Below are 22,455 nucleotides of genomic sequence, written 5' to 3'. Positions count from 1 at the left end.
TCGGCGGGGCACCTACACGGACGGCGCCAGCACGTGAGCTCGTACGACGCCGCGCCTCCCAAACGAACAAGAAAGGGGGCGCTTCCCCTCGCACGTACTCCCTCCATTTTAGGCCCTTTTTGGTTTTAAATAAGTCACCAACTTATAAGTCAAAAAGTGCAAAAAGTGAGTTATTTTGTCAACAGACCCAACTTATAAGGGAAACGTTAGGTTTCAGCCGGTGGATCGCAGCGAGCATCCACCGTCTTCTTCTTGCGACACGTGTCTTGTATGGGTTCGTCTAGTACTATTTTCTAGATGTTCCGTGTGACACGTGTGGCGTGTGTGGCTGGCGAAGAAACCAAAGGTTTTCTGCAACAATATCTGTGTTGCAAGAATTTCTTTCGCAACAACTTCCATGTTGCAAAAAAGTGAAAACAAAAAAATGCAACGTCACTAGCGGAAGCTGCGACATTTTTTTATTACAAAAAATTATGTAACAACATACATGTTGCAGAAGTCATTTTCGCAACATCATCTATGTTGCAAAAAAAAAGTGAAGGCGTATTTATTTTTTGCAACACAATCTCTATTGCAAATGTTTTTTCGCAACACGAGCTCTGCTGCAAAAAAAGAAATTGAAACACAACCTTTGTTGCAATGGTGAAGAAGGACCAGGTCGTTGGATTGTGCCGGATCTGACGGCTGCTGAGGTGGCAGATCTTTTTAAAAGATCCACCGACCGACGCCTGGTGCGGCCCAACTTATAAGTCACCTATAAGTCATAAGTTGCTCCATCCCAACTTAAAACTTATAAGTCACCCCCTTTTACGTGGGTCCCATCATCTTTACATTAAAAAACAAGGTGAGAAGATGTGGTCAGGTGACTTATAAGTCAGATGACATCCAAACAGACGTGACTTATAAGTCACTAATTTTAAGTCACCTGACTTATAAGTCAGGTGACTTATTGAAACCAAACAAGCCCTTAAACTATAGTGCGCCCGCGTTTTTCCAGGTTTAAATTTGATCATAAATTTAACCAACGAGATCAATTATAACGGGAGCAAAAATTATATAATTGAAAAGTTTCTTTTGAATACAAATTCATTGATATAACTTTTGATTTCGCCGCAATCGGTCTCATTGGTTAAATTTATGGTCAAAGTTAAAGCATGAAAACCGAGGACGCTCTATATTTTGAAATAGAGGGAGTACCATGTAGTGCCCGTACGATACGTGCCGCGGGCTAGTCGCTCGCACCAGAGCCTCGTACCGCCTGCACGGACAGACGGCGGGCGCGACTAGGCGAGCTCGCACCACGCCGCGCCGGCCGAACCAAGAAGAAAGGGAGCGCTCCCCCCTCGCGCGCGGCGGCATGGCATGGCCATGGCATGTCACGTACCCGCGCCGTGCGCCAAGGTGACACGGGCAAGTGCAACCCTGGGGATCGGCCGGATGGTATCGGTGGCGGGCCCTTGCCTCGCGGAGACATGTGCAAGGGGACTGCAGCTGCGGAGCGATGTTTTATCCGCCGATGCCGACGTTGCCGGCGTCCCCGGTGGACTCGCTGCTCGCTAGATCGACCCCGAGAGCGACTGACTGACGGGGAGGGAGAGGTCTCTTTCCTCTCCTCGCAACGTGCGCTGTCTCCCGCACCCGGCGCCCACGACCGCGACCGCCACCCGTACCACATGAAGTATCCTCCAGACACAAACAAAACTCATTTCCAAACAAAACATGCGTGCAACGACACTCCACCCGTGGGCGTGATTCTTCTCCCTCGGTTCAGCATCGGCACGATCAGCAGCAAAGAGTTCGTGCTGAACGCGGATACAGAGAAAAAAAGAGCTTCAGACCAGAGGCGGAGGACGAAATTTTTTTAAGGTACGGCAAAGTCTTAAGAATATATTTTTTATGCAAATCAAAAGATTCAACACACATTACAAACAAAAAACCAAATACAATGAAAATGTAGTCATGTTTCAATAGAAAAACAACCTTAAACGTACCAATAATGAAGCTTTCAATGCCGCCTAGAAGACCCAGGCAATGGCAATGCCCTACCCTCATTCTAAAAATCTTCCTCGATTTTACTAAGATCAATACTTTTGAAGATCTCTCACTCAATATAACAAATCGTTAAGTCATTAAGCCAACCATCTGTCATATTGCTGCGCAATTCAATCTTGATGATTTTCATTGATGAGAAGGCCCTTTCGATTGTTGTCGTCGCTACCGGTAGTAGCAATGCCAACTCCATGAGGCGATACACAGTAGGAAACATGACATGCCTTTGAAGTTCGACCATCATTTTAGCTAGGTTTGCAATATCATGACAATATCTAAAGTCTTCAATTCTTCTCGTATCGATAATGAATAGATCAAGGTTATCTTCTATATGTTCACGCTCGTAATTAGAGAAATCATCATGATAAATCTCTGTGAGCCTAGCAAGCTTATTCAGGTTGAACCTAGAAAAGGAGTTTCTTAGGTCAAGACAAGAGAAGATCTGGACCAGGTCTGAAGATACCTCATCAAAACGATGATCAAACTCTGTGGTGATGGAATCTATAGCAGCATAGAAGGTGTCCACACGAAAAAAAGATCAGCCATGACAAGGTCTTTTTGAATTGTCCCAGAAGTCATTTTGGCATTTTTAGGACGTAGCCCATCAAATGCAACCTTGCTGTCATCATTGGAGCTTGCTGCCGCCGCCGTTTAAGCCCCGAGCACGTCGGTGTCGTAGGCTATCCCGTCGCCAGTTGCCCGCCCGGATCACGACCTGACCAGCCACCATCGCTGCGCTAGGGTTCGTCACTTGCGCGTGCGTGTGGGTTGGCGCTCAATGGAATCGACGAGCTCGACCGCTTCCTGTTTGTGCCAGCAGGCCCAACTCGTACGTTCTTGTGTTTGCCGGCCCAACTCGTGTGTGTGGCGTGCCTGTGTGCCAGCGGCCTTTTTCTCGCTGCACTAGAATGAGGGAACGAGACAATCAACAATACATGCGTATGTATACATTTGTTTATGCCTAGAATCAAGGTATGGCAGCTGCCATATCTTGCCCACCGGGGGCCTCCGCCAATGCTTCAGACTGTGACTGGTGGCTACGTACGCTCGGTGAGTTGGAACGTCTGCAGCCAGACCATGGAACTTCCAGTCGACAGAGGACCAAGGTAAGTACTGCAGGAACTGGGCCACAAGGCAACCGAGAGCTGTTCCAACGCGCCGACTCAAATGAACGATGTCTTCATCCGCTTTTTGTCCGTTTGAATCGGCCATTCGTCTTGTTTAACATTTAAGTCGGCAGTGCGCACAACGCCCGCGATCCATTTTATCTTCGCGCACAAATTTGAAAAAGGCCCGCGGCCGTAGATTATGACATCGGTCATGCTGTCGCCCAAAGTTCATGCCGGCATCATGCCAGCGGCCGGCATACAATGCCAGATTCAAAAAAATACCACATAGTTTATGCTGGCGCACTTGTCAGTGGCCGGCACACATGCCAGCGCATAAAAAAGGGGCGGGAGTTCGACCACGCCATCGCGACCGTGGTCATATGCCAACACACTTGTCGGCATACAAAAAAGGATGGCGCTCACCTTCAGAGATCACTCGTCGTCGAACTTGAGCATGTCGGCCTGCATCTTCTCGAACCACGGCCTCTTCCTTGGCGACACGGTGTTGAGATCCACCTTCATGATCTCCACCTCCGTCATCATGCTAGTCAGAGCCACTTCTTTCGCCTTGGTCTTGGCATTGGCGGCCTCGGTCTCTAGCATCTTGGTTTGCTTCTCCGCCTCCATCTCAAGTATCCTCGTGTGCTTCTTCGCCTCCATCTCAAGCCTCCTCCTTTGGATCTTCATGAAGGCATTCATTTGTTCTTCCTTCTCTTGCCAGCACTTCTCCTTCCTTGAGTCCTTCTTGGTCATCATGCCCTCCACGGTTGTGATCAAGGCGGTTGATGTCGCATCCCGCTTGCCCTTCTTCTTGAAGTTGGTCTTCCCCTGCGGCCGTGCCTTCTCGCCCTTCATAACCTCCTCCACGTCTTTCTTCCACTCACGCGCCATGAGGGCGACATATTGTGCATTGAACTTCTCCTCGTCTTTGATGACCCTTCAACAATGGGAGAGGTTGAAGGACTTGCCTTCGTGTTGGACCTTGAATGCCTCCAAAGCTTGGAATGTCTACAAATGAATTGCATGCAACCATATTGACAAATGGATATGGAAATGGACATGCAAGTATAAATGAAATGACACAAAGAGGGGCGCTTGAATGCATACCATGTCTTGCATACGGATGCTGCTCACAGAGCGTGCCTTGATGCTCTCAAAAGTGGCATAAAACTTGTTGCACTCTTATTGGATCACCTTCCATCACTTCGAAATGGATACACATCCGCGCGTGCTTTGCATTTGGTACGGCGGAAACTTCTTGCGTTCATGGAACTCACGATGGACACGAGTCCAAAAGGTTGATGCCTTTTGTTCGGCGCCGACCTTGGGGTCTTGCCCAATGTCCCTCCAACACTCACAAAGGAGCTTGCTCGGCCGTCGTGTATGCCTTCGTCCACCTGCTCTTGCGCTTCGGCTTCATCCCGGCGGCTTGGTTGGCGAGCTCGTCCTTAAACAAAGGCTCCCAGTAGATGTCCAACTTATCCTCTTCCTTGAAGTCGTAGTCCTCCGAAAACTCGTGGTCGAGCGGAAAGCCGTCCAGGTCCCGGCCGACCTGATCTTGCATGAAGACGTCCTGCATGCCAGCTTGATCAAAGGTCGACGGCGTGAACGGCCCTCGGCCGTCCTGACTTTGTGTCTCATCGGGATTGTAGCCAGCCGCGGTGGCACCGCCAGCGGACGCCGTACCACCGTCGAAGATGATGCTCTCCATGAAACAGTTAGCCATCTCGTCGTCGCCGGCCGCCGGCATTCTATCGAATAGGTTGCGGGCTCCGGGGAGCATGACGGCTGGCATCTCCCGCGTGCGTTTCCTCGCCCCACCGGATGACGAGCCACCGGCTATCAGTGTGGCGTTCAGGTCGATTGGCGTGGGTGTGGAAGGTGCCACCACGCTCACCTCCGACGAGCATTCCCCGGAGAGTCGGGAGGCTTGCAGGTAGATATGGAAACCGGGAATCGGGTGAGTCGTCAACACACGGGGCGACTCTAGTAGCACCATCCGAGGAAACGCAGACGACCCGGTACTGGCCATGGCCACGGCGGCGTTGATGAGCCCGTGCTGACCTGGGTTTAACCCTAGGTAGATCAGCGCCTCCGTTGTTGCCGCCGCGACGTGGGCGTTGGTGTCCTCCTGCTGCGCGGCGGCGGCGAAGGCGGACGCGGCCGGTGCTTTGTCCTTTGCGTCCATCGCGTGCCTCTGGCCCTTTCTCTTCGCTGACTCCCTGACTCGCTCCTCGGCCGTCAGCTTCTTCACGGGGGACACGGGGCTTGCCTTTGCAACGACACTCAGCAGCAAATAGCCCGTGTCCGCGATGATACAGGGAATAAAGAGCTTCAGACTGTGACTTGGGTAGCTAGGTACTACTCCCTTCATTCGGAATTACTTGCCATCAAAATGAATGTATTTAGAACTAAAATACATCTAGATACATCCATTTCAATGACGAGTATTTCCGAACGGAGGGAGTACGTACGATGAGTTGGAATGTCTGCAGCCGGATCATGAAACTTCCAGCGTCACGAGGATCAAGGTAAGTACTCCCTCCGCCACGAATTACTTGTTGCAGAAACAGATATAAATGGATTTAAAACATTTTTTTTGGAAAAGGAGGTTAAGACCCTTGGCCTCTGCATCAATCGATGCATACAATCATCTTTATTTATTATTCAACAAAGGTCTAATAAAAACATAACATCAAGCCACCACTCACACCTACAAAACTCGATAGTGTCTCTCACTTCCCATATCTAACCCTGGTGTCGTCGCCGATCCATTCAGATAACGTATCGGAACCAATAGCCGGTGCAGCAGACCTAAAGCGTACACCACCTGCATACATTCTAGACGCCGTCATCTTCATTGAAACACCGACCCATCTTCAGGAAAGAGATCCGCATCATCCTTGCCAGTCCGTCCATGCGTCGACGCCACCACGGCGACCAATGGCGCCACCGCCCCGCGCTCGTCCATCCAGACGCGAAGATTCTGGAAGATCTGTCATGCGTAGCACCTGCCGACCAGGCATGACATAGCGTAGCACCCGTCGGCCAGGCATGACTTGACATCTCCACCGAAAACTTCGTGCAAGACAAAGCCGCGCCACCTCTTGCCTCTGTCTTTTACGCTGCTTCACAAACAATGCTCCCAAGAGAGAAAACGACACCGTAGTAGCGCCATCGTCCGATCTGGAAGACCAGATCCTAGGGTTTCCCCCGAAGCAGTACGAGTGGATCGACAGTAGTTACGCGACGACGCCTTCATCAAGGTAATGACGCAGAACGCCGTCATCGCCTGCCATTAGCTCGGTTTTCACCGGCAACTATGTCTTCCCGACTCGCAGCCGGAGCTAGATGATGGATCTCGAGATCAGACCATCCAGCGTCAGGCCGACCACCTCCGACGGAGGAGATGGCCACCATCGCCGGCTGCACCGGCCAGATCAGATCTGCCCGGAAGCGCCGCCGACCAGACCACCATGGCCTCCACGCCGTCGCTGTCGATCCGACACCCGATGGCGCGCCGACCGCAACCGCCGCCCTCCCCGGCATAGGGCCGCGCCGCGCTTGCAGCTGCTGCCGCCCGATAAAGGGCCGGCCGCAACCATCGCCGCCGCGCCGCAAAGATTGGATCGGCCCCCGAGCTCGCATCCTAGACGTCGCTGCCGCGCCGCGCACGCCGCCGCCAAGAGTTGCCGCCCGATGCCTCCTCGCGATCTGGCCGTCCCGCGCCGGCCGTGATGCTTGAAGGGTGGGGAAGCCCTGCCACCGCCTTGCCGGCCCGGCTTTGCCTGGCGGCACTGTGGACGGTGGCAAGGAGGGGGGAGGGATGGGTGGGGTCGAGTGGCGGCACGGGGTCAAGGGAAGACCTCAACCGATGCATACGAGCGGCCAGATCTCCTCTTGCGGAAATAGATAAAAATAGATGTATTTAGAACTAAAATACATCTAGATATATTCATTTTTTCGACAAGTAATTCAGAATGAAAGGAGTAATAAAGGAGGATGAACTGGACGACAAGGCAACTGACTGACGGATTGACAGAGAAGTGGTTAGTTAGTTTCTGATCCCAATTCGCCAGTTGGAAGATAAGGCAGGCAAGAACATGCAACGTCAGGGAACGGTCCAAGAAAACCTAGCACTGTGAGTTCCTATTCGCCTCCACATGGACTGCTCTCCAGGCCAAGCCCAGGGACAAACCCGGGGGTACACGTCCTTCTCGCCGATAGCGACACGGATCAAACAAATAAGCAAACAAACAAGCAACGAATGTGTCCCATGCCAGTGCACATGACAGGGCCAAACAAAGACAGCATGGAACCAGGTCCCCCGTACATTCATTCACTCATTCAACCGCCAGCCTCCATTTGTGAAGCTGCCACTTAATACAAGCTACTAGCCTACTATCATCCAGAAGATGCAAGCATATGCATAAGAATTACTACAAGGGAAAAAAGACAGAGGTGAAGAGCTGAGCATGTATCTCTGATAATTAACTGATTGATCGTGGCAAAAAGTACAAGGCGAAAACAAGTATTATCTTCATTTGAAGGTAAAGTCTGTCAACATGCAACAAAGGACCACCCGTCATCTAGGCACCCCCCCACCCCCCCAAAAGGGTTTTGATTTCTTGTTTCTTACAAAAGAATTTCGACGTACCCGAAAGAATAAAAGCGTCTCCCAGGCTTTTCTGATGATGATGATGATGATCCAAAGCTATATCTATCTACATTCTCCACATTTCAGTTTGTATGCTCCAGACCCCCCACCCACCCTAGGGCAGGCAAGGGATCAGAGAGAGCGAGCGAGCTTCCTCCTGTAAGCATCACACAGGCATCAGACGTTGCCACCCTTTACAGAGGGCTCCTCTGATGCCTGCAAAGTAACGAAAAATAACCGCCGTCGTAACGATCTTCGGTCGCTGCTGTCATGGTATCAATGTCACTCCACTTGCTCGCCGATCAGGTCGAGGCCCATCACGAGGAAGGAGACGCCCTGGAACAGGAGGAAGTAGAAGTGGATGCCCTGCGCCGACAGCACGCTGCGAGCCGCCGCCGTCAGCAGGAGGAATGACAGCGCCAGCTCCTTCCGGTAGATCCTGTTGTGCTTCTGCTTCTTCTTGGGGGCGTCCTTTTTGGGGAGCGACGAGTCCTTGGCCGCCAGCCCGGCGAGGTCCGGCGCCGACCCGACCCTCTGCTGCTGCTGCGCGGTGTGCTTCTCGACGAGCGCCACGAGGTCGCCCTCGGAGGAGCGGCCCGACTTCTTGGTCACCACCCACTCGTAGGCGCTCCCGAGCTGGAACAGGCCGGAGATCATGGCGTTGAACTTGGTCACCGACATGGTGTTCTCGAAGAGGAGGTACGGGACGATGAACGGGAAGGACTTTGGGGATGGCAGGATGCTCATGATGGACATTGTCGCTGGAATGTAGCATACCACCCATGCGGGAAGCTCGGCCTCGGGGACGAACATTGTCATGGGGAGGATGACGCAGAAGAGGGTGAATGAGTAGAAGGGCAGGATGAGCTTGCGGAGGAGGAAGAATAGGAATATCAGGTTGCACTTCTTCCAGAATCCAATCTGCAGCACAAAGCAAGCAGCATCATTAGGCCAATTATCCATACATGCATTACACAACACACGACAAAATGGCGCTAGAATACAAATTAGGGGACAAAGATAAGAACTAAAGATGTGCCGGCATGAATGCGGTAGGATATATGTCAATAGTTCTACTTCAAGTGAACTGAAAAAGTTTTTTCTGTGTGGAAATTGACGACTACTTGAGTATAAGAGGGTGAATGTAACTTAACTAAATTTTGTCAAACAATTATGTACAAAAGCATTCTACTTGATGCCTCTTGACAATTACTGCATCTTGTACATTCCTATAAATCCAAAACATGTTGCCAAGCTGTTGGCTTCTTGCAGAAAACTACATTTTAGTGAATAAACATACATGGCTGGACATTTTAACTTTCATAGTGCGTCATCAGAAAACGGCTCATACCTTGGATTTTATAATGTCCACAAAGCAGAGTCTAAACAGCTGCATGGGGCCTGAGTGCCACCTGTGCTGCTGCTTTCTGTATGCCTCATATGATTCTGGCAACTCGCATTGGCACTGAAAGGAAAGTTACAAAAGTTAAATTTTATGACTTTTTAATCTCTATGCAAAGGTAAACTCTGCATAAGTCATAGGGAAATTTGTGCCAGTACCTCAACATCATTCAGGTAGAGGAACTTCCATCCCTTGAGATGTGCCCGGACGGCAATGTCCATGTCCTCCACCGTTGTCCTCTCCATCCAGCCACCGGAGTCCTCAAGAGCCTTGATTCTCCACACTCCGGCAGTCCCATTGAACCCGAAGAAGTTGAGAAACGCTCCATTCACCTGCTGCTCCACCTCGAAGTGGAAGCACAGGTTTATGTTCTGTAATCTGGTCAACAGGTTCTCATCGTTGTTCACGAACGACCATCTCGCCTGAACCAACCCAACATCGTCCTTCCCCTGGAGGTCGCACATTGAATTTTGTCAGAAAGACATAACTGATAGGCTTGACTGTCAAATAATTGAAGCAGAAATACAACTACAGCAGTAAGAATTGGTCAGTCGAGTCGAACCTTGAAATGGGGCATGGCGCGCTTGAGGAAATCCGCCTGTGGCTGGAAATCGGCATCGAAGATGACAACATATTCATAGTCTTTCACATAGCTGCAGTTCATTGCTGATTTGAGGTTTCCAGCCTTGTATCCGTCCCTGATCACCCGGTGCCTGTACACTATCCGCACGCCCTCCCGCTGCCATTTCTCAACCTCCTCCTTGATGAGCGCCGAGGTGGTAGCATCATCGGAGTCGTCCAGCACCTGCACCAAGAAGTTTGACCTTGGCCAGTCGAGAGCGCAAATTGCGCCAATGGATTGCTGGTAGACCTGCAGGCATCCAAATGAAATAAGTTACCAACTGAATTGGACTAGTGTTCTTTTTACAACAACAAAATATCCTTAAGATTTCCCAAAAGAAGTGTACTACTCCCTCCGTCCCAAAATATAAGAACGTTTTTAACACTAACATAGTGTCAAAAATGTTCTTATACTGGGACAGAGGGAGTAGTAGACAGTTGATTGAATTTTAGTACGTATCTTTTCTTAGCCACTTCCCAAATTAAGTAGGTTGCTATAGCTTGACATCTTGATCTCCAATCACATGCCTCCTCAATTATTATCTGGTGACCGGTGACGACAGACTTCTAGTCCGAGATTTGGATTAATAAGTGCGCCTTAAAGAAAGTAGAGATGATATGAATCCCAACCGCAAACCAAATTCGGCCTTTTGTAAAGCAAATCACGGAGTTTGTTGTTGTTGGTGTGAGATTCATATGAAGTACGAGCACATCAACGTCAGAGAGCGAGCATCCGAGTTGTGGTTGGAGAGCTCGGGACAAAGATCCGAACAAAATGCAGTCTACGCTTAACCCGAATCCCCAGAATGCAGTCAGAGAGCATCTTCCCCCACTCTACCTGGAACTGGAATTTAGGCTGTCCTACTCGCATCGTGGAGCTCCAATTGCAGCTCAAGATCGATTGGGAAGCAAGGGGCAGATGATTGGAGCTTACCTCTCGCTCGTTGCACATGGGCATCTGCACGAGGACCATGGGGAAGTCCTCGTCGCCGGCCTCGACGTCGTCCTTGTCGGCGGCGATGGGCACGGGCTTGATGCCCCGGAGCTTGATCCAGAGGCAGCCGAGGCAGAGGACGAGGCGGTCGACGCTCTGGATCATGAAGAGCACGACGCAGGAGTTGGTGAGGAACTGCAGCGGCGGCGCGATGTACTGGAGGCGGACGCGCATCCAGCCGGCGTAGGCGGCGGCGGCGAGCCCGTCGACGGCGAGGAGGCCGTCCATCGCGAGCTGGCCCGGCATCTCGGGCATCTGGGGCATCTGGAGGTGCCAGCCCTGGAGGTAGGCGGCCACCTCGACGGCGAGCAGCAGCATGGAGAGCACGACGAAGACCCTGAGGCAGCCGTAGAAGCGCGCGCGCAGGGCCGTGCTCTCCCCGGGCGCGGCGTCGCCGTCCGTCCGGCCCGCCGCCACCCGCCGGCGCGCGGCGGCGGCGACGGCGAGCGCCGCGGAGGCCGCGCCCGTGAGGCGCCCCGCCGCGCGGTGCGCCTTGAGGAGCAGCACCCAGGTGATCTGGCGCGCGTTCTTGCCGCGCCCGGCCTTGCCGGCCGCCAGCCCCGCCGGCGACCCCGGCACCGGCTCCTGCTCCATCTCGGAGATCGACCAGTTGGGGTTCTCCATCTTGACCACCACCGGCGTCCCGCCGCCCCCGTCGCTCAGCCTCGCCTCCCTCCCCCAGAACGACGGCGCCATTGTTGCCACCCGACCTCGCCGACCTCCGGCAGACAGCAGCAGCAGCAGCCAAGAACCCTCCTCAACCAGGCAGCCCACGAAGAATGGCTTCTTCCTCCTCCTTCTCGGCCCCGCTTTACCCGCTCATAGAGGACAGCAGCTGGACGCCCTTAATAGCCCCCCCTGGACTGGAGGAGACACCCGCCAGAGCACGCACCGCGCGCAGAGCAGCAGGCCACGAAGGGGGGAGGCGGGGAAGAACAGCTCACCACGTCGCTCGCTCGCTCTCGCTCCAGGTCCAGGATACGATACGAGCTCCCCCTCCCCCGCTTTGTTTATTTGTAGCCTCGCCACCGCCGCGTCGACCCCTCCTACCGCCCGACCCGGCCGAATAAAAAACGCTCCTTTGGCGCCCCGAGACGCGCGCACACGACCGACCCGCCCGCCCGGCCGTGTCAAGGTGAACCGAAACGAGCAGCGGAGCCGGTGCCGGGTTTGGACGGACGCTTCGACGCTGTTTCGGGCCGAGATCGCCGTGTATTTCCTCCCTGGCGGGCGAGATGAGATCAACGTGGGCGCGGTGCGGGCGAAGGAGTTCGGCGCACGTCGGTGTATTCGTTGCGTGCGGTTGGGCCGCGGCCTGGGCTGTCGCCTGTCGGTGCCACGGCGGCCGGCGCGCGCGCTCTGGCCGGCAGCTTGCTACTACGTGCTGCATGCCGCTGCCGCTGCCGCGCCGGTCAAAACGGCCGGGCGGTCAGGGTCCAAGGTGGGAAATTCGGGGTGTGCATGGGGGCGGATTACGGGCCAAAAATATTGGGGAAAAGGGCAAAAAGGCTGGGATTAGATTAGATCTGCGCCACTTGGCTGGAGATGGGGACAAACTGAGCCGCGATTCCATTAACAAACGTACTAATCCGTGGTAAACAACAAAAGGGAAAGTGATCGGCCGAATCTCTGAATACCCGGGACAGGATTAGTATCTCTGCAACTAAACAGACAAATGGACACGCAAACGTGGAGAAGATTGACACTGTTTGTCTGCGGCATTTTTACACCGGGGGTGCTCGAGGGATCCGGCTTGCCTGCTCCCTCCTCATGCTCCCATCTGTGCTTCCACTCCATTTTACGGCTGTTTTTTTCTTTTTTTCTTTCTAATCTAACCATCTCCCCTCATAATTTTAAGGAGGTGGGGTCAGGCCTTATTTTGTTTCAATCAAATCATGCCACGTATGCGGGAGCACGGATGGGAGCACGCTGGGGGAGCAGGCAAGTCTCGTCCGTGCTGGAGGTACGTGACGGGGTGCAAAATGTCAGGTAACGGTGGGGTAGAATGTGATCACCTATATGCCCGTAGGCGTGTTCACGGACAGCGACCGGTCACTCTTTATTTCTCTGCATCCGCAGCTGACCCTCTCAGATTCTACACCTCCAATCCATGCTACCCATGCAACGTGATCGACATTTACGTACACGCAACTTGGACATGGCAATAGCAAACATATATATTGGGGACAGGAAGTTTCATCATCACCTAGATACAACCGGACACAAAACGTTCATCGGCACCTAGATGTGATAAGCCTAACCGATAGATAAACTAGATAGGTAGATTATTGCGGAGGAGGAGGTTGTTGGACTTCACTATTCCTTGCCGATTCCTTCCACTTTGGGTCATCGGAGCGCCGGCAGTACTCCTCCGCATAGGTGTCGGCGGCTGGAGGGGGGGCGTCGTCGGTCGTTGGTCGTCGTGCCGTTGTCGGGCGAAGATGAGGACGAGTTGATGCCGACCAAACGCTGGGCGGAGGGGCCTACTCATTGGCAAGCCGGACGACCGGTCACCTTCTCCTTTGCAAGGCATACGGACTCCTTGATGCCGAGCAGGATCGCCTTTCCAATTTTGCGACGGTGATGACAAGCGTTCATCTTCCCAAGGTCAGCGACCAACGGATGACATAGCGGACCTGCGGGTTATGTAGCAGTCATGGGGAGAAGCGCCCCCGGGCCGGCTGTCTCACGTGGTGTGCAGCCCGCGCCTCCGATTCAAGCATCCTCTTTCACAAAATCGATGGTGTGGCAATGAGTACCCAACGTCGTCCGCAATGAGCAGGGGCCTGAGGGTCGCGGAAGATGACATATCTGGACTGGCGCAGACCACGACGGGTCGCGCGTGGTCGGCTACATTGCCTCGTCGGGTGACTGGGGATGGCGCGGAGCTCGAGCTCTCGCCCCTGTCCATATGCGACTAACGGAGAGCGAGGTCCTCATAGTCCAAATCCTCTTGCAGCAAGGCGTCCCAGTCGATGGGATCTACCTTGTCGCCGAATTCGTCATCGAAGTCGATGTCGGAGCTCACCATGGTTGCGCAAGGAGGGGAGCAGACGAGAGTGGAGTGGAAGGGGAGCGAAGAGGGCGAGAGTGAGGGCTAGGGTTGTGTCCAGGTGGGGATGGGTGGTGTTTTGTGGGGACATGGTGGGCCATCATGGGTCGGTGTGACATGACGTCCGCGTCCGGGCGTGTCTGGTCTGCCTCATATCCTTCCTAGATATGGGCTAGGTTTGGGGGGCACCTGTCAGCCTAGACGTTTGGGTTGGCTATGCGGGATCTGGATGGGTGAGAATTTGCGGTCCGGGCGGTGACTGGGCTATCCGCCTGGACATTTGGGGACGATATGAGGGCTCCAGTTGTATATGCTCTTAGTAAGAGTTGTACCTCCCACAAAAAAGTAAGAGTTATAAGAGCATCTATAGGCGAACTCCCCAAATTGACCGGGCGGACACAGGACCACTGACCGGATAGGAGAGGGAAGGAAAAAGTTGACCCAACCTAACCCCTCAAAGCCTCACTACTAGGGAAAAGCCTAGCAGCAGCGCGGGCGGCGCCACAGCTAACTTGTAGCAGTAGCGTGTGTTGACACACACTACTGCTATACATGGTTAGCTGTAGCGTGCGTCGCAAACAGCGCTACTGCTAATTAGCTGTAGCGGGTCTTATACCCCGCACTACTGCTATTACTTTCAAAAACAAGACAAAAAATCTCGATCCCGTGCATGCTGTCAATGGTAGCAATGGTAAGATCTAGCGATGATTGGCGTCGCCGGAGGCATGAACGGACAGCGGAAGACCAGATCTAGCAGTGGCTGTTGGAGAGGGCCCGTTTCTATGGCAGAACCAGGCCGCGGCGTGGGGCTCCTCTTCCCGACCATGCCAGATAGCTCCGGGTCATCCATGGCGACGACCTGCACGGGCATGGACATGGGAGGGTGAGTCAAACCAGAGGGAGAGAGAGAAAAGGAAAACCGAGGGAGAGAGGAAGGTGATGTAGGGAGCAGCGGAGCTAGTCACCGGTGGCGAGGTGCTCCGGTGTGGTGGCGCGGGGCGGCGGCCTCCTAGACGTCGGTGGAACACCGGCGAGCTCCTAGACGCCGGTGGCGCGAGGCGGCGGCCTCTTTCAGCGCCATGGAGGAGGATGGGTGCATGGGCAAGAGGTCCATGTGAGAGCCTATGGAAAGTGAGAGGAGAGAGTGGTGGAAGAGAGGAGGGATTTGGGGGAGGAGATGGGGATTCGGCCGAGGATATGGCGACTTCACCTACCTCGTACTTAGTAGTAGCGAGGGGTATAAAACCGCGCTACTACTATCAACTTAGTAGTAGCGCGGGTTTATACCCCTCGCTACTACTATGGCATGTGTCGGGGGGCACGGTAGAGACCGCTTAGTAGTAGCGAGGGTTAAAAACCCGCGCTACTACTATCAACTTAGTAGTAGCGAGGGTTAAAAAACTGCGCTACTGCTAATTAGCAGTAGCGCTTCTTTTTGTGCCGCGCTGCTGCTAAGATTCTGTGTATAAGGTTTTCCCTAGTAGTGCCTCCTTGAATTCCCAGGCTATCCGGCACTCCTCGTATTGCCCTCATATATGAGATGAGTATGAGGAGTGCCCGGGCGTGTCCGATCAGTGGTCCCGCGTCCTCCACATAGGATTTGGCCAGCCACAGAGCATCTTTTTCATTCTCTCTCTCTCTCTCTCTCTCTCTCTCTCTCTCTCGTTCTCTACCAATCACATGCATGTGACCGGACATATACGGAAAAGTGAGGGACATGGCTGCGTGGACGGACAAATAAGAAGTGAAAACGAACATGCCCAGCACTGATCGGGCGTGTCCGGGGACATTTGAGGGGCCAAATTCGCCCAGTCCAGCTGTAGATGCCCTAACATGAGTGTTTTTTTGTGGTGGATGTGTACCCTTTGACTTTTGTCACCGACAATAATCACTCTATGTAACCACAACCCTCTTTCCATATTCATACGTAGATGCACAAATCTTCCAAGGGTTCTTGAAAACTAACACCAACAGTGTTGGAAAACATTCCCAACTTGGTTGATAGTAATATTGCCAACATGTGTCAGTCTTGCATGTTCGGCCTACCTCTCCATAAACCTAGTCACCTCTCTCACACCTCTCCTCCGTCCCTCTGCCGGGGTCAGATGATGTCTTGACCAAAGGCCTCAAGGCGGGGGGCTCTTGTTGATATCCCATCCCGGAAGATCACCCGGGTCCTTCTTCGATGGAAGAGGACGACATGTTATGGGCCTCACAATGGATGGTGGCGACAAATGCTCGTGTCGTTGTCTCGTTGTGGTTGGTTGTTTCATGGGAGGCAAAACTAGGTTGATGGTTGTGAGGGTACCGTGGGTCATGATAGTCCAAGAGTGTGGATGGTCGACTCTATTATAATAATTTGATTTGCCTTAGGTCGCGATCAATAGGGTGTGGTTCTTAGACGAGGGGGTCTGGACCGAGGCCTTATCGCAAGCTTGGGTATCTGCCACAACGGTAATCGACTAGGTTGAGCCATCACGAGTGCCCTAGCGACTGGATGTCGTTCTCTCTAGGTCGAGCTTGCCTGAGTGAGGGCAGCTCTGCCTCGACAGACAGCGCGAAGGAAGTCAAGTTTTGTGCCGTGCTTCCTTCATCTTGGAGTGGAGTAGTTGATTTTGATCCTGGATGTTGACAACATTGGTGGCAGTTGTTCCTCACGTGTTGTTCCTCCTAGTAACGAGGATCCTGGATGTTGACAACAGGTGGTCCCGAGATCTTGACAATAGGATAACATGACCCGAGGAGGCCTAAGGGACAAGATGTGGTTCAGAACCACCCGGTAGAATCATCCCGAGCGCAAACTGAACCGGTAACCCTAACTTTGACCAAGTATACAAGGCAAGTTAGGAGCCTCCAAAAGAGGGAGACTATAGAAAAACTCTAGAGCTAGGTCCTCCTGACTCCTCTCCCTCCCCACTACCAAGCCGAGAGACTTGTAACCCAAGAAACATGTCTCTCCGGTCATCTTCCAGATCTCCAGCGAGTCCCCAAACAATAGAACACCAAAGGCAGGACCGCAGGAGTAGGATCTTACCTCCTCCCAGGGGGCCCGAACCTGGGTAAATCCCCTATTCTTTACCTCACCATCTTGATCGCCCATCCCACTCCCCCCTAACAAATCGGTCGTCCCTCGACGACACCGCTGCTACGAAACACTGACACCCAACAGGATGAAACTCCATCTATGGAGGTTGCTGACGAAGATCTGTTTAACGCTTCATCGATCTAATAGTAGAGGGATGGGTGGTGACACCGTGGTTTTATCCAATTTCATTCCCTCAGATTGGTAAAGGCCCTATGTACTGACTACCTATCTTCAATGATATATGATAGAATTACAATTCCTATCTATTGAGCTTGGTTATGGGTGTTTGCTCCCGCATGACCTCTCCTTCGGTGTGAAACATGTTTGCCTTTATATAAGCCGTCAAGGGCCAGTAGTCTGGTAGCTTACGATATGATTAGGTAATTCTAAAGTTACAGTGAACAAATCTCCTACAGCTTTTTCTTATTCCTTACGAGTCTCTACTAATAGAGCAACTCGTCCTTATTCCTTACGAGTCTCTACTTGAGCGCAACGCGTCACAAGACTTGGGAGTCCCTAAACACTTAGGGTAGTGATATGACTTGGTCGCACCATAAAGCTTCCCTCTCCGAGTGGGTACTCTTACTCACCGACATCCTCCAACCCTACTTGTGTTCTATCCTCCACCCCTTTGGCATGGTGGGAGCATGTCGTGGCCAAAGGCCTCGTGGCGGGGGCTCCGGCTAATAACCCCCATGGAAGGCACTCATTCCTTTCGTCTGAAGGAGGATGCCATAGCTATAGGCCTCGGCGGGCACTGTAATGTTGGAGGCAAGCGGCATTATCTCCTTTGTGGGGATTGTTTGACGGTGGCAACATTGGTTGGTCCTTGGGAGCATTATAACTTCCGTGAAGTTCTTTGCCAATCGGGAGCATACTAACTATCAATTCGTTCACCATGTATGAAGAATGTATTCATACAGTTGCCGGGATGATGGAAAACTCATGTTGGTTCTTGTGCATCGAGGCGAAAGCCTTGATCTGTTCGTCATTGGTTGGATTGCATAACACTTGCACGTCATCTCCATTTCCGAATGAGTTGTTTGGACATCTCAATAGTGATCTCTAGGGTAAAACATGCCTTTTGGCATTCACTTGCTGGTTTCAACTGTTAGAGATATGACGGGCAAATCAACAAGACAAAGAACGAAAACAAGCATGAGGCACGAGATTTAACATGGAAGACCCCTCCAACACGAAGGGAAAAAAACCATGGGCGTCAGCCAACAAATCTTCACTATATCGGGGGAGGTTACAAACGCCGGGGATTTACAACTGATCAACGTATCTCGTGCGGCGGCTTACAAGAGGTATATATAACACAGGTGACCCAGATCAATACTGCTCCGTACCACTTCGGCCCAAGCCTACCGACGACAGGCCTCGCTCCGCTCGCTCGTCAGAAGTTAGCTTTTGTTTTTATACTTGAATTTGTTTTGTTGCGTAACAACACCAACAACGTTGTCATAGGAATGTTACATCATTTTCGAAGGTGCCGCCCTACTATCTGCGTTGTTCGTTGTTTGTTGATTTGTGTTTGATTGCAAGTGCTGTGGTTTATGGCGCTAGCGGTGGCGGGATTCATTCCCCGAAGTTAGCCATCATGCATGTATCGATGTATTGATCGAGCCTCGCTTGAATAGATTATACCACATCTTGGAGACCAGGAGGGCGATCCTTCCACCGTCAAAAAAGAATGAAAATAAAAGAAAAGGAAAGTTCTCACGCGTCCATGAGACCATGACACGAGCTTCTGACAAAATTAGCATCCTGTTTAATTAGCAGTCAGTGGGCTGTTTTACAAGTCACAGGTCAGAGACAGCATCATGGCTGCCACGCTTAGTCTAGCTCTAGCATCGAGCTTCAGGCGACGGGGAAAGGCAGTTAATGGAGGAGGAGGAGGGGACAGGGTACGTGGAGATCCCAATCGCGCAGGAGCCCATGGCACAGTGGCGTCGCCAACCATGCAGTGGATATGCTCACGTTTAATGTCCGGTGCCTTGCTTGCCCCAGGGCCACAGCTGCTGCTGCCATTAACTACGCTGCTTAATCACTAGTCCTGTAGCGGTAGCTGCACGCCTTTGCCCCCGCTGGCTGCCGCCAGTTTTATTCCATTCTTGTTTCATCTATAGTAGAAGCGATCATCGTTCCAAATTTCCAACAGTTTCTCTTGTCTATTGACAGCAGCTTCGTTATCTTCTTTTAGGGCACTATTCTTTGGTTCCTTGCTAACTGTAACGGGCTTCTTGATGCTTTTCTAAGGTAGACCCTAAAAAGCGGGACATTTGTGGCGCTGATCTGAGGAAAGATCGCCGCGCCGCGCTGCGATCTGATGCTGATAGCTTTATAGAAAGCGATGAGAGAGTGGTACCTGTCTGAATTGTAAATGGCTTCTTCTTCTTCATGGTACACTTGATCTCGTGATCTCGCTGGTCCCGAGCTTGTTTATTTGATTTCTGTCATTGGCAAGCCCCATTTTCTCTCTTAGTGTGGCCCAACTTGACAAGCGTCGGTCGTCGAGTTCCACGAACAGTATCAATCAATCAAAATTACACTTACACCTCAGTAACACTAATGGCAATGCGCGTGTGACTCACTGCGAAGAGGCTGGTTAATTACTTAGATCTGCAGAGAGAAACTTGGCATGATTCACACCCGATCAAGGTTGACACGGGCGGAGCCGACGGTGGTGACAGAAGAGAAGATCGAGATCTCCCCAGTTGACCTCGAACGCCGGGGAAATGCAGATCTCGATGGTTATAGTAGCTTGGGTTTCCCCGAAGTGAGAAGCTGGCAGCACTGTTGTCAAACAAGAGATTCCCATCAGCAAACGTGCACTGGAAACTTCCTTTGGGTCCCAACCTGTAGATTATGCCATCCAAGGACAGTAAAATTGTTACTCTACTTTGTCATCAAGCCCAATGACAATGGCGTGTGGACTCACTGAAATGATGTTTAGTCGTCAGTGCAGATGCTAATTAACTCTCCACCATGTGGACTGGCTGCTCCATCCAAGTAGTAGTAGTAACTCACCCGGCCGGGGAATATTCGTAGGGAACCAAATATAAGGTCTTACTTGGTGCTTTCTTCTCTAAATGTCTCTATAATTCATGTTTTTACGTGTTGTCAAATTGACAATTTTCAGATTTAGTTCTTTGAGATATCCATGATACATGACACGTCGTTTCATCAATTTTTTAATTTTGGTTTTGAGTTCCAGCATTGTAAGTGGGGTCTAAATATGCTATGAAAATCCACAAAAATGCAAAACATCTAGCCATTTGGTTTGATGAATCGTCTTTTAGTAAATGGACCTGAATTAATCAATCATCACAATGATACCTAATTGGATCACAACTACTACCTCCGTCCTGGTTTGTTGGTTCCCTTAGTATTTTGTGCAACTTTGACTACATTTAACTAAGAAAATAATAATGCATGTCACCAAAAATTATATCGTTGGATTCATATTTAAACATAGTTTCTAGTGATATTGTTTTTGGTTACATGCACTAACATTTTGTTAGTTAAATATAAAGTCAAAATTTAGCACAAAATGTGAAGGGGGCCAATATATAAATCAGACATAGGTAGTATTCGGTATTCATATTTTACGTAAATAAATCACAACTGTCAGATCATAATAAGTCCTGATATAACATTTTAGACACATAAATCACGTCGCTTGTGTGATACCTTATTACCATGCACCAAAGTCAAAGCACTCAGGCATTCATGTTGGGATCATATTTGTTTTAATTAAAAGACATACACCGAGCCCAACCATGATATATGTGTGGAACTACCAAAACATATAGACGAATTTGTGATGTATGCAATATTTATATAGTTATTGATTAGGGTGCCTCTTTGTCAAGAATAACTAACATCCAACATAATTTACAAAATTGTTCATAGAAATGCAAAAAAAAAACGTTTATCATGATGTAATAACTTGTTCATCTAGTGCAAACAAATATTGTTGTCTCGATCAACTGGAGTTAAATAATTTTTAATTTATTTACAAAAAAATCATTTAGATAAATAAATGCACACAATGTTATAATAGTTTGTCCATGTAGCACAAAAACAATGTATTTGTTCTTAGAGTTCAAACAAATGTGAAATCCTGCGCGGATCTCAGCACTGGATCAACAATTCCCGACGAAGGCTGAGAACGTGAAACTTCTCAAGTGGCTGGTAATTCGCGTAGCCATGTTTACTATGGTCAGTTCATGAGTTCTATAAGTATGTAAATGATAGTAATTGAGCCTATGTCCACCCCACAGAAGAAGCGCAACAAAGCGACATAAAAATCTAACCTTAGTCTGATATATTAATTAATCATGACAAATAAATCTTGCAATTTGATGTTTATCATGAGCGTTCGTAAAATCAAAATAAGATAAATTGAGACGAAAGAAACATAATAATCGGTTTGTGACACTTGCACAATGAAATTTTGTAAAATGCCAAATTTAAGGATTATTTAGTACACTTTTTTTTACCAATCAGAGATTATTTACTTAATATATGTGATACATTATTATATGAAAACTCTTTTTTGCTGTCTATCCCAAAAATTTGCATAACAACTGTATGTCTTAGTTAGTTTGAGTTTACAATTGTGTCTGATGACATTTATTAAGCCCACCAACGGGTTTTCTTACAATTAAATCATTACAACCTTATGTAGCTATATATATATAATCATTAATATAATATCAAAAATTAATTTAGTATTTTTAATCAACATAACATATAAACATCTTGAAATATTCGACAATAATATAACTAAACATAGAAACATCATTGTTTTGAATAGTTGACCACCTTAATACAATTTTAGTTAGACAATGCATTAAATGTGAATATGTTATATATAATCCTAATATTAATATGTTATACCAACATAGAAACCTTTTTGCACAAAGATCCTACCAGAATATTATCAGTACTATCTCATTCTAACGTCAATACACAAAATCACTTAATTTGTTAAGTTTCCATGGTACATCAGGTCTGGTCTTTTTGTAGACTAAACAAACCATCATATGGTTACCACATGGTAACAACCCAACCACTTGTAAATATGTGTTAATAGAGTAGTCATTGATCAAAACCTTGTCTTGATGAACCAACATACATCCTGTGTATATAAATGATGAATGGAGCAATACTTTCTATTTATGGTGACACCTCTAGGCCATGCACATTGATTTTTTTTATGTACAATGATATTTTGAGAGTCTAGTATGCCACAATTATTGTGTGATGGAAATGGATCTATTTAAGACACCTCTAGATGTGACATAGTTATAAACACATCTAGATGTGAATTAGACAAACTGGATGGAAATATTATCACAGCTAGCTAGAGGGTACGTAGAGGTTGAACAGTGTCCGGTACTCGTACGTACGTGGTGGAACCCATGTTTAGGTCCGAATGAACATGGCAGAAGCTAAGCTTAATCAAATCACAATCA

At 49.9% G+C, this 22,455-nt stretch overlaps 1 protein-coding gene across 1 annotated transcript; it reads right to left on the bottom strand.

The window, feature by feature from the left end:
• Positions 1–7,471: 7,471 nt before the first annotated feature.
• LOC125524535 (putative xyloglucan glycosyltransferase 7) lies at positions 7,472–11,848 on the bottom strand. The gene is made up of 5 exons (XM_048689575.2): positions 10,773–11,848; positions 9,780–10,088; positions 9,376–9,666; positions 9,167–9,280; positions 7,472–8,736 (listed from the first exon to the last, which is right to left on the bottom strand). Exons 1-5 carry the CDS (start codon positions 11,526–11,528, stop codon positions 8,098–8,100), a joined length of 2,109 nt encoding a protein of 702 aa, XP_048545532.1. The 5' UTR covers positions 11,529–11,848; the 3' UTR covers positions 7,472–8,097.
• Positions 11,849–22,455: the final 10,607 nt, after the last annotated feature.

Source organism: Triticum urartu, chromosome 1A, assembly GCF_056163025.1.
Source record: "Triticum urartu cultivar PI428250 chromosome 1A, HENAU_Tu73, whole genome shotgun sequence".
Taxonomy (NCBI): Eukaryota; Viridiplantae; Streptophyta; class Magnoliopsida; order Poales; family Poaceae; genus Triticum; species Triticum urartu.
This window is presented reverse-complemented; position numbering and strand designations above follow the sequence as displayed.